This window comes from Pogona vitticeps, chromosome 3 (assembly GCF_051106095.1).
Source record: "Pogona vitticeps strain Pit_001003342236 chromosome 3, PviZW2.1, whole genome shotgun sequence".
Classification (NCBI taxonomy): domain Eukaryota; kingdom Metazoa; phylum Chordata; class Lepidosauria; order Squamata; family Agamidae; genus Pogona; species Pogona vitticeps.
Window position 1 is genome coordinate 240,620,022 of NC_135785.1, and position 13,231 is coordinate 240,633,252.

At 39.9% G+C, this 13,231-nt stretch overlaps 1 protein-coding gene across 1 annotated transcript; it reads right to left on the reverse strand.

Annotated features, from left to right (window-relative positions):
* Nucleotides 1–1,709: 1,709 nt before the first annotated feature.
* Nucleotides 1,710–12,834, reverse strand: LOC110076454 (uncharacterized). Its single transcript, XM_020788586.3, has 3 exons — nt 12,652–12,834; nt 5,409–5,483; nt 1,710–3,511 (listed from the first exon to the last, which is right to left on the reverse strand). The coding sequence occupies exons 1-3, from the start codon at nt 12,678–12,680 to the stop codon at nt 3,223–3,225; spliced, it is 393 nt and encodes a 130-aa protein (XP_020644245.1). The 5' UTR covers nt 12,681–12,834; the 3' UTR covers nt 1,710–3,222.
* Nucleotides 12,835–13,231: the final 397 nt, after the last annotated feature.

Here is a 13,231-nt window from a genome sequence, read left to right on the forward strand (position 1 = left end):
ACACAATTCCTTTAAGGAAATGAAACATACATTTACCTCCTGATGACCAACCAGAAAACAAATTTTGCAAGTTAATTTGTGACAGAGACAGACAAGCTTTGTCTTGGATTAACGAGTACTGTATCTTTTACCTCTTAAACTGGTTCCACATCTAATGCTGCAATGAGTCCAGTTTGAGCCTGTGTTTCTCTTTGCCCATCCGTATAAGTTCAAGTTAGATAGATTTGTATTTCTGTGTAAACTAAATTAACTTTCCCCATTGCCAGTACTACTGAGAGAGACAAAATTTCATAGCACAAGTGGTACATAGAATCTAATGGAAGTAGGCACTGTTACAGGGAAGTGGTGATTGCAGCACTATTGTATTCAGTATTAATGAGAACAAAAAATGTCTAAAAAATCCAATGGAATCATTTTATTTCAAAGGGTGAATATTTTTGAGATATTTTGAGAGTTGCAGTCGAACTTGCCACTTTAAAGTGAAAAATGTTTGCCACAGATACGATGGATACTATGACACATACTGACAAAGCTTAGAAGGTCCATTAGGGTCTTCTTGATGATAATTCCCAGACTCTAAACATTCTAACAGAGGAAAGTTAAGTTTGTTGTCTCTTTTGTCTTTTCTGCCTTTCAAAGTTGACTTGAAGTTGGCTGTGTCTCCTCTGTATTTTCTTAAGGGCATTTTCTTTCTTTGAAAGAAATTTTTGGTAGAAAGACAGACTAAAGACAGGTAAATAGTGAACAAATTATTCCATCAGCTGGAAAATATTTTTGCTCTATTATAATCAGGGGGGATTTTATCTTTAGTTCTGCTAGTAAAGAAAAAGTCTCTAATCATTTGGCTTTAGATAGAATGCCACCCAACATTTTCCATTATGGCAAACTGCTGTACAATTAATATTGAAAAGTAAATAAAATCAACCAATAGCCTACAGGCATTTTATAACAAATGTAGAATTTTGAAAATATAATTTAACATAACAGAATTATATTTAATTGAACTCACTACCTATCCTACCCATTCCTCATTGAATGGAGGTCTCTGTCTGTATATACAATATCAAATTAATTGCCTTTTGCAGTTTGTAGAATGAAAGCAATTGCAATTATATAGTCATAGACCCTTCCTCACCATAAGAAAGAAGTTCTAGGGCAACCATCTGTTACTTTGCCTGTCCCAGCTGAAGTGGGACTATGTCACTTGCATGTGATACCCCTTGCTGTAAGCACACATAACTTGGTGTGAATCCCACTACATTCATTAGGACTTGTGACATACACGGACATGCACAAATATAATAGGACCCCCTTATCCATGGGATCACTACCCACTTACCCACAGACTGAAAATATTAAAATTATTAAAAAAGAATCCAGAATTTTTTCACATGTATTACCAGAACCAGCCACCAGAGACGGTGCTATAAATGTTTGTTAGTGAAGAATACATAGCATGGTCTCTGGAACCCTCTTGTGGCCAGTTCTGGCAATGCATGTGAAAAAAATCTCCTCCGCCCCTTTTACCATGCTAGAAATACACCATTCACCATTATCCATGGTTTTCAGTATCCACGGGAACCACTCCCCAACAGTATCCACAAGAACCACTACCCAACAGATACAGGAGTCCTACTACACTAAATTAAATATTAATTTAGCTAACTCGATGGACACAATATAGCATAGCATCTGCACTTGACACATAATAAGCTGAAGACATATTTGCTTTTATTTAGTGAAATGGTATATATGCAATGAAGATTATATTTTTTTCACAGTTGAATACCTGGAAAATACTTCTCACATATTTAGTAAAATAACTCAGGTTTAATACTAACTAAAAAAAATCACCAACAGTTGAAAACAGCTAAACCATACACTTACCCAAATCTGCTACAGATTTATAGATCAATATTGTCACTGAACAGAGAAATCACAAAGATAATTTATCAGCAGATCAGGAATCATTGAGCACTAGACTAATACAAGTGTAACAAGACAATGATCAGAAATGACAATTTACTGTATTGTTTTGCTGTTCAATTACTCAGGTCAGAATCCTCTGCCCAGTTATGATTTCTAGCCTGTTGCAAAAATCATTTCCTTTTATTTCAAAAGGACTTTCATTTGTGCAATGAGATATTGAGTACTGTACCTCCTTGTACAAGTTTTGAGAAAACCACACAACTCATACAACAGGGCAGTAGGACTGTAGCCTCAGTGATTTCTGTAAAATTTATTTCTTAGTCTTCCTGATGCTATTGTTCTTCTTTGCTTCTCCACAGGGAAGCTGCAACATTGAGTTGCATTTATTAGTTATGATTCAAACATATACATCTAAACAGATACCAAACAGTGGACTGACTTCAGATCCATCCAGTGACTGATCTTCCAAAATGCAGGATGCACACAAAACAGTGTCTTCCCCACCACAGCGTCTAAGATTCACTTCATTGCTGGGAAATATGTTATGCAAATTAATACATGACATGACTAGTGAATTCTATTAAATCTGAAAGGGGTGAGCAGTCATCACTTATGCAGAGTTACATGTGTACAAGGGAATTCCCACACAGACCCTAAAACCACTTTACTACATCATGAGTCTCTTACATGTTTATCAGTATATAGTAAATCCATTTTTATTTCATTATTTCAAATAATTTACAATATTAGATGTTACGTCAACCATTCTCAACGTATGAGCCTTGCCATTTCCCTCTTACATGCCTTGCTAAAATATAGCTATTTGAAGGCTAAGAAGCACACCAAGTTTGCAATACCTACGGAACAAACTATTTTAAAAATAATGAGTTTAGATGCTTCACTGAAGACATTTAGAAACAAGGTAACTTATCATAAGCAGAGCACACCACTCATGTAAATCAATCTTGGTAATGCTTCCCAAAACTTGTGCTAAGCACAAACATGTTAACTATCCAATGAAAGGAAACAAGCTGAACTAGAAATATAAATGACCTGGGTGGAAAGAGGGGAAACAAATGCACTATCAGTTCTTTTTTTCTAATGTAAAGACTCTTCAAATAAGGTACACAATAAATTGCTTTGCGTAACTCTAGAAACTTGTTATCAACACGTACATCTTTTTTTTAACCAACACAGATATCTGTACTGAAGAATACTCTGTAGTCAAAGAATCCTCCCCGATCAAAGTTCAGGGTCTGATTAAATCCGTGGCTTGGAATGACGTTTTTCTCATCATTTCTTTGACTGCTTTTCGTATTTGTCATTTGCATTCTGGCTCCTGTGCCTATGCCTGCGCCTAGGTGGAGAAGAACTGACTCTTCGCCTTGACCGAAAGCTAGGTGTGTAAGCATGTGATTTGTATCTCTTTGGCTTCGTTTCTTCCCTGTTCTGGCTTGGCTCTGATTCCTTATCACTTTCCTGCTGTTTCTGTCCCTGGTCTTGCTCTTTCGGGGAGTGCAACGTGTTCTTAATAGTATTAATAAGAAACCTCTTATTTGTGCTGGCGAGAGGGCACTTCATCCTGCAGAGACATTAGAAAGCAACAGCATAACTATCTGACAAACACATATCCAGTACCTAAATCAAACAGCTCTCTTTCACATGTTTTTGGCTCTCCTTGTATGCCACCTAGTGTAGCTGTAGGACTACAGAAAGAAATAAGATGTGTACCAGAAAGGATCAAGTAGCCAGATGTCTCCAAAAGAGAAAGATGTAACATTGTGACTTTTGTGACATACAAAGATAATAGTCACATAACTGGCAAAGGGGCTCTGGTACACAAAATTTATACTACAATACATTTGTTAGCCTTTAGGCAATCCTAAGACTCGTATTTTTCCTGCAGCAGGCTGAAACAGCTCTCTCTTATATCATCATACAGGGGATTCAGAGCTGTATCTTATGCCACTGTTTTGTTTTGTTTTTTACTGAAAGAGTGCAAATAAGGAGACCTAAATATTGTGCAACATTAGATAGCAGTATTATGTCCATCTTGTGCCTGTCAGCATAAAGGACCCAGTTATTAATTTGGTCAGGATAAGGATGTAGGCAACAACGGGCGCTCTGGAAAAGTTTATTTCCACACTGGGAACAAGACAGGGCCATCATTCCTTTAATATCCGGTAGGGCAACAAGCTTTGTTGGGGCCTTCATAGCTCCCCTGCCCTAAAATATAATTATTTGGGATATGACATGTTAAGAAAGAGGAGGTGGGAGTCAGAAACACTTTGTGGCTTGTAACAGAATCGTCATACATTTCTAGTTGGTATACTACCTTGAGAAATACAAAAGCACTTTTAACAGTATTTTGCCAGAAATATTTTTTTTAAATGAAGGTGACTGTGATGCACAGAAAACAATCATATGACATCAAATTATTTCTGACTTATGATAACCCTCCTAGGACTTTCAAGGTATAAAGTATTCAGAACTGCTTCACCAGACACTCCTTCCGGTAGAGCAGTGAGACACGCAGCTTGGCTAATGCTGCATAGGTGACAAGGCACACAATTTTATACGCTTTTCTAGACACACTACATACAGGTCACCCTGGCTAGCCCATTTCCTGGGATACACAATTGTTATTCAAACTTCTGACCCTTGGTGCCACCAACAGGTACTGCAACTGATTATGCTATATTAGCTGTAATGCATAAATAGAGGCCATGCATAAATAGAGGCTCTATGGGCATCACTGCTTCAAATAAAAAAATGCTTCTTTATCAGAGCAATTATGTAAAATTAATTATTAGTGATTTCAATCAACTTCTTGTACATTTGTGCTTACCATAGCCGAAAAAAGAAGCAAGTTTGTCTTTTAACTTATTTGTGAAAGATTTATACTGAAATCCCAGGTGTCTTTAGTCTGAAGTAATCCCTCCAATATGAAATGGGAGTTATTTACTTTAAACATACTTATGACCACAGCCTTAGTATTGTACTTTAAACTATTTGCATAGTATCCTATTTATATATACTGTATTTTACCCTGCCTTCCTCTTTAAAAAAAGATTCAAGGTGGCTTAAAACATTAAAAGACAATACGATACGTAAAGCTAACACAAAAGATCAAACACATACCAAACAAAAAAGTAAAGAAACAAACAAAAAAAACCCCACCAAAACAGCTCAAAGCAGTAAAGTACAATAATCTATTGAAAAAAATCCCACTCAGACAATCAGCCACTAAGGACAAGTTTGCCTGAAGAGAAATATCTGCACTTCCTTGCAGAAGGACAGCAAATACGGGGCCAGTCTGGCCTCCTGTGGAAAGGGATTCCAAATACATTTATATACAAGCAATTTGCACTTCATCACCAGAACAGCGCCCATAGCTGGAGCTCCACACATTTATAAATACTGAACACGATAATGAACATAACAGAAAAGCATCACCTTTATTTGGCTAAACAACTTACCAGCCCATAGCTCCCATAGTTTCAGCTCTGGTTTTACCTCGCTTGGCCTCCGTTAGAAGTTCTTCTACTGCTTTCCTACATATTTAAGGAAAAACATTTCCTATGATTAATTTTCCAATATCTTCCAAATTGATGCATTTCTGTTGTTTGTGACAAATACTAGTGCAAGCTATTAATACATCTCATATTCACTGAAGCAAGTGAAAGAAGCAAAAATGCAATCACAACTGTAAGGCAATGCATTGTTGATTTTCTGCTTTTATCTTTAACTGTCTAAATCCCAGGAGTCATCAGAGAAGTACTTGCTGTTCAAAAAAACTTTTTATCAAAAAAGGATTGATGGCAAAAAGAAGCAAACTGATTTGGAATGGAAACTGCTGGCATCACTGAAAGAATGATGTAACTTCAGCTTGATTTTAAGTGAAACTTATGCTGAAATTGAAACATTCCAAGATTATATTCTTCCAAACTCTCATTCAATGTCATTCCACTACTTTTATTTAAGTTACGAAGTCCAACTCAATTTACTTGTAAAAAAGATGGACAACAAATTACTGTATTGGAACAAATGTTCAAAACGTTGACTTTTTTGTTATACTTATGATACAGTACTTCAAACTCCACTCCTCACCCATCACTGCACATACAACAGTTTGGAACTAAAATATTTGTTTCATAAAGTAAAAATATGGCCAGAATCCATTTGAATATTTATGACTCCCTAAATGCACTGGAGTTAATTCAGAGTACCAAACAGTCACTAATTAACAACCACTGACTGAATTCCTAGTCATATGTAAAGTTATATAGCTGGCCCACTGCCAGGAATTCAATCAAGGTCTCATTAATTAGCAGCAATTCTTTCATTCTGAGTCATGCTATTACTAGACATGAGTATTTTGTATTGGCTTTCCTGGCCCAATCCTGCCCCTTAGAACATATCAGGCTCTGCTCATCTCCATCATCGTCATCATGCCAATCCTGGCAGGAGCCCAGCCAGCCCTTCCTTGCCTCCCCACACAGCCAACCACCTTGAGGGAAACAATCCTGAAATACCCATGTCTAGCCATTATATTTACTACAGTGTAAATATTCAGACAGATTCTGCCTTTATGTATTATTTCTAGTTATTGTAAACATCTTACACAGACAACTTAGAACTTGCTAACAAAGAATAACCTGGTAAACAGAAACATTTAGCCAATATTGGGACTTTCTTCAAATTAAGACTCTTCCTTGTACAGTGGTGCCCCGCATAGTGATGTTAATCCATTCCAGGATTAACATCGCTATCCGGAATCGTCGCTAAATGGAAAGAAAAACCCCGTAGAAACACATTAAACTCCGTTTAATGCGTTCCTATGGGGAAAAACTCACCGTTGAGCGAGGATCCTCCACAGCGCCGCCGTTTTCGCCGCCTCGGTAAGCGAGGGCAGCGCACAAAAACGCTGCGGGTGACCATTTTGTGCACCCGGCGGCCATTTTGGAACTGCCGATCAGCTGTTTAAAAAAACATCGCAATGCGATTTTCGGCCATTTAGATCATCGCAATGTGATCGCAAAAAGTGTCGCTATGTGAATTCGTCGTTAAACTGTGCGCTCGTTATGCGAGGCACCACTTTATTTTAAAAGCAAAAATCAAACCCTGCTGCTTATATACTGCACCATAGTGCTTCAAGCACTCTCTGAGCAGCTTACAATTATGCAGGCAACCCCCCCTCCCCCCCGTGAGCTGGGTACCAACTTCAGAAGAATAGACGGTTGAGTCAATTTAGAGACGGCTAATAGAAAGGGAAAAACCAGAGATCTGTTCAAAAAATTGGAGATATTAAAGGAACATTTTGTGCAAAGATGGACATGATAAAGGACAAAAATGGTAGGGACCGCACAGAAGCAGAAGACATCAAGAAGAGGTGGCAAGAATACACAGAGGAATTATACCAGAAAGATCTGGATGTCCCGGAAAAACCAGATACTGTGGTGGCTGACCTTGAGCCAGATATCCTGGAGAGTGAAGTCAAGTGGGCCTTAGAAAGCCTGGCTAACAACAAGGCCAGTGGAGATCATGGCATTCCAGTGGAACTATTTAAAATCTTAAAAGATGACACTGTTAAGGTGCTACATTCAATATGCCAGCAAGTTTGGAAAACTCAGCAGTGGCCAGAGGATTGGAAAGGATCAGTCTACATCCTAATCCCAAAGAAGGGCAGTGCCAAAAAATGCTCCAACGACTGTACAATTGCACTCATTTCACATGCTAGCAAGGTTATGCTCAAAATCCTTCAGCAGTACGTGGACCAAGATCTCCCAGAAGTACAAGCTGGATTTCGATGAAGCAGAGAAACTAAACACCAAATTGCTAACATGCGCTGGATTATGGAGAAAGCCAGACACTTCCAGAAAAAAATCTACTTCTGCTTCATTGACTACGCAAAAGCCTTCGACTGTGTCAACCACAACAAACTATGGCAAGTACTTAAAGAAATGGGAGTGCCTGACCACTTTATCTATCTCCTGAGAAATCTATATGTGGGATAGGAGGCAATAGTTAAAACTGGATATGGAACAACTGATTGGTTCAAAATTGAGAAAAGAGCATGACAAGGCTGTATATTGTCTCCCTGCTTATTTACCGTATATGCAGAAGACATCATTCAAAAGGCTATACTGGATGAATCCCAAGCCGGAATTAAGATTGCGGAAAGAAATATCAACAACCTAAGATATGCATATGATACCACTCTGAGGGCAGAAAGTGAGGAAGAATTAAAGAACCTCTTAATGAAGGTGAAAGAGGAGAGTGCAAAAAATGGTCTGAAGTTCAACATCAAAAAAGCTAAGTTCATGGCCACTGGTCCCATCACCTCCTGGGAAATAGAAGGGGAAGATATGGAGGCAGTGACAGATTTTACTTTCTTGGGCTCCATGATCACTGCAGATGGTGACAGCAAGCACGAAATTAAAAGATGCCTGCTTCTTGGGAGGAAAGCGATGACAAACCTAGACAGGATCTTAAAAAGCAGAGACCTCACCTTGCCAACAAAGGTCTGCATAGTCAAAGCTATGTTTTTTCCAGTAGCAATGTATGGAAGTGAGAGCTGGACCATAAAGGCTGACCACCGAAGAATGGATGCTTTTAAATTGTGGTGCTGGAGGAGACTCTTGAGAGTCCCCTGGACTGCAAAGAGAACAAACCTATCCATTTTGAAGGAAATCAACCCTGAGTGTTCACTGGAAGGACACATCCTGAAGCTGAGGCTCTAATACTTTGGCCATCTCATGAGAAGAAAAGACCTGGAAAAGACCCTGATATTGGGAAAGTGTGAAGGCAAGAGGAGAAGGGGATGACAGAGGACAAAATGTTGGACAGTGTAACTGAAGCTACCAACATGAATTTGACCCAACTCTGGGAGGCAGCGGAAGACTGGAGGTCTGGTGTGCTCTGGTCCACGGAGTCATGAAGAGTTAGACACTACTTAATGACTAAACAACAACAAAACCTGGGCTTTAACCCCAGGTCATGAGCACAGTTTTGGCTGCAGTACAGCAGTTTAACCACTGTGCCAAAAGGCTCTTCTATTAAGAGACCTGTGCGGTTTACAGTGTAATCATCTCCAAACCCATCTAGGGTGTTATTGCACTGAAATTACCAAATTTCCTTACCTCACTTACCTGGTGGTTCAGTTACATTCTATGGAAAAATACAGAGTTATAAATGTTATCTTCACATAGATCTTTCAGATCTTAAGAGTTTATTAATTCAGCCTACAAACTGAAGCTTCTCCAATATGAAAAAATATAAAAGCACAAACCTTCACAAAGAGAAATGAAGCTGGCTCTAAAAGTGATAGGGAAAAATAAACCACCAGCAACAAATGGGATACCAGTACGGGCAGTTAAAGCTATGAAGAACAAATCTATCATAAGCATAACAAGAATAGGGCAATAAACATAGGAAAAACTGGCCCCCATACTGGAAATGTTCAGTATCCCAAAGACAGTGAAGGGGACGTATATTGAAAGACTGTAGTGATTACAGGACCTTTCCATTGATCTCCATGTAAGCAAAGTGATTTTCCAAAAACAGATTTTACAAAACAACAACAACAAAAAGACTTCTACCATGCATATACAGTCATGCCCCACTTAACGATTACCCCGCATTACGACGGATCCGCTTCACGACGATGTTTTTGCGATCGCAAAACGATGTTTTAAATGGGGGGATTTCACTGCGCGATGATCGGTTCCCTGTTTCGGGAACTGATTCTTTGCATTATAAAGATCAAAACAGCTGATCGTCGGGTTTTCAAAATGGCCGCTGGGTGCTCAAAAATGGCTCCCTGCTGTGCTTAGGGATGGATTCCTTGCTATACAGGCACCGAAAATGGCCACCGTATGGAGGATCTTCGCTGGACGGTGAGTTTTTAGCCCACTGGAACACATTAACCCGGTTTTAATGCGTTTCAATGGGTTTTTTATTTTCGCTTTACAACATTTTCGTTCTACAGCGATTTCGCTGGAACGAATTAATGTTGTTAAGGGGGGACCACTGTAGTGAGAAATATCAGATATTAAAGTTGGATCCAGAAAATGAAGAGGAATTGCACAACATATAGCAAATATATAATTACTATTGCACCATAGCAAGTTTCAGAATAAGCAGGAGTCTTTCAATTTTGTGGCTGCTGTCACCATCTGCAGTGATCACGGAGCCCAAGAAAGTAAAATCTGTCACTGCCTCCATATCTATCTATATGTGTTTTGCTGTGTATCCATTCTATATGCAAAGCATATTGTACAATAAATAAATTATATTCAGATAAAATAATGAAAATTGGTGGAAAAAACACCAGTAATTTAAATATGCAGCTGGCTTCATATGACTGACATAAAACAGCAGACTGCTGCTCAAAGTGAAAGAAGAAAATGAAAAACAAGGATTACCGTTGACCATTAGAGACAAAACAATTACTACAGAAGAATTATACAGCTTTACCAAGTTATATGACTTCAATCTGATAATGAAAAAAAAAAGTTGTGAATAATTTTCTATTCCTCAGGGCAATTATCAATCAGAATGGATATACAGTTAAGAAATCATAACAAAACTGAGACATGGACAGAAGAAGCTAGATAAGATTCTTAAATGTAAGAATATGTCACTGGAGACCAAGGTCAAGATCATCCATATTACTACGTATGGATATGTAAGCCGGACAATGAAAAAGGCTGGCAGGAAAGAGCTGATTCATTCAAAATGTGGTGTTGGAGCAGATCTTTACTGATATCATGGACTCCTAGAAAAACAAGTTGATTCTAGGTCAAATCAAGCCTGAGCTCTCTCTAGAAGCTAAAATGGCTAAACTGAGCCTACTGTACTTTGGATGTATCATGAAAAGAGAAGACTCAATGGAATAAACAATAATACTACAAAACATGAAAGAAAGTAGGAGAGGAAGAAAACCTAACATGATATCGATTGACCCAAAAAAGAAAACCACAATCTTTAGTTTGCAAGACCTGAGCAGGATTGTTAATAATAGGAACTTTTCAAGGTATTTAATTCACAGCATTACTGTAAGTCAGAAACGACCAGATGGCATATAACAATAAAAACCCAAAATTAAAGGAATCAACTGATTTCATGAAATATATAAGAAATACAGCCTCTCCCTTTCTCAACCTCTAGCTTCCCAGCTTCTAAGATTAATCTATTTATAGTCTAATAGACATTGGAGACAGACTCACAAAGCGCACTTAGTACTTCAAATCAGCAATATCTATTTAATATTTATTCTTATTCCATACTTCCCCTGCTATCCCCTCAATTCCTCCTTTTCACCTCTAGGCCTGTTGTTTTGCTGTCTACAGTATTCCGCAACCTTGTCTCTTGGCGATTCCTAAAGCCTCTACACTTTCTGGCTGCCTTGCACTATCCCGAGCCCTTTATACCAAGGGCCACATGCTCTTGTTTCTAGGTTTGTCTGAGATCTTTTAAGATACCAGCCAAGTTACTAACTAGACTCTGTTGACTCACTCTCTTCTCTGTCCTTCTTTATGTGAAACCTTTTTCTCATTTCAATGGATAAAAATCTATGATTTTAAAATTAAATTAGCCTTTCTTAAAATAAATCCATTCAGTTAATCCTGCAATCAAATTCAAAACATTGCTTCCAGATGTATTAAGAACTGCTGGATAGCTCAGTAGTTTAGGTATCTGGCTGCAGAGCCAGAGGCTGGAAGTTCGATTCCCCACTGCACCTCCTTGACAGGGGACTGGACTTGATGATCCATAAGGCCTCTTCCAGCTTTGCAGTTCTAAGATGATAATGACAATGACAACTGTCAGTTTTCCACATAAATGAATCAATTTGCAAAAAATCCAGTAGGGCAGGGCAGGAAAAAAATGGATGCTGACATTGGGTGAGTTATAATATAGTAACTTATGAACTTAGTGGCAACTGGCAGCCAAAACCACCACCGCATCCAGACACATTAAACAGAAATGTGACAGATTTATCTCCTTCCCAATATGCACACACCTCATACTGAATCTTTATTTTGCAGAAAAGTGACTTTAAACATAGCAATACTTGGCGTCTTTCTAAATCTCTCCCTTTGGGCCTTATGAACAGAACGAACAATTTAAAAGAACAACCAACAAGACCCCATTATCTCCACCCCGACTTACCCCAGGCTCCTAACAGGACGGGTGGTGGGAAGGGCATAAAAGGCGAGACCGTAAACGTGAGGATCAGACAACACTGCTCCACCATAACAGACCAGGCGTTGCAAGGCCTGCAAGCTCGCTTTCTGTCGCAATTCCATATACTGTACAACTATTTACTCAAAGGAGTGTAAACCTCGTTCCACCCAATGGAGCTGACGCAGTAATAGGGACGTACAGGACTGCAGGGCTGCCCTATCAAAGGAAATCATCCCAACGTAGCGATATATTATGTAGCGTGTCGTCTCCCCTTATATAATTCGCTCTGAAGTCGTTGAAAATGTTTGGTTTTTTTGTGACCTCAGTGACCGTGTGGGCCAAAGCCGGTTGACTGAAGGCAACCTGACTTGTGTCGGAGAACACCCTCCGCCTTTAATACACCTCTCGGGGTGTGTGTTAAAAGGCCTAAAAAGCCTCCCAACACCCTTTTGCCTCCTCTCCTCAGCCGGCCTCCCGCCATCACCTTGGCGCGCCCTCCGGCCTGTGGCGGGCCTTCCTCTCTCTCTCTCTCACCTCTCCAGCTCCGAGTCTTCCGCCGCCATGGCGGGCAGCTGGCGCTTAATCAACCTCCCCTTCCCTCTCCGTCAGGCTCCGGCCTCCTCCATGTCTTCCCGCCAGCGACGCAGCACCGAAAACGAAGGCAGAACTCGCGACAATTGCCAACTGCCGCTCGCGAGAAGGGGCGGAGGCTGCCGCGGAAGGCCGGGCGGAGCACCGCCTTCCTCCCTGGGGTTGTCAAGGCCCAAGGCCTGGGCCGGCGTTTTCACACGTTAAAAATGCTGCTCCGTAGGAAGTGCATGTAGAGAACCGCCCCCGCCTCCCCCCCGCCTGCTTTGCCGACACGAGCGTCATTGAGAGACAAAGCCTTTTCTACGCCGCTGTGGAAACTCGTGTTCCAATTCCGCTCGTGGTTCTACTGAGGAAAAACTAGCTTTCCTTGCGGCATTTTAAGGGGTTAGATTGTAAAGGCATTCCTCCCGAGTGAGCATGCATACGTCCACGCTGTAATAGGCTTACTGTCGCTGTCATTCTAGGCCTACTTGTGAATTTATTAAGACAGAACTGCACTGCATGGGCGATTGTAAATTACACC

Coding starts and splice junctions, on each gene's coding strand:
- LOC110076454 (XM_020788586.3), bottom strand. CDS start 12,680: ATGGCGGCGGAAGACTCGGAGCTGGAGAG. Junction 5,484..12,651: donor GAAGACTCGGAGCTGGAGAG/GTGAGAGAGAGA, acceptor TTAAATATGTAG/GAAAGCAGTAGAAGAACTTC. Junction 3,512..5,408: donor ACTATGGGAGCTATGGGCTG/GTAAGTTGTTTA, acceptor ATGTCTCTGCAG/GATGAAGTGCCCTCTCGCCA.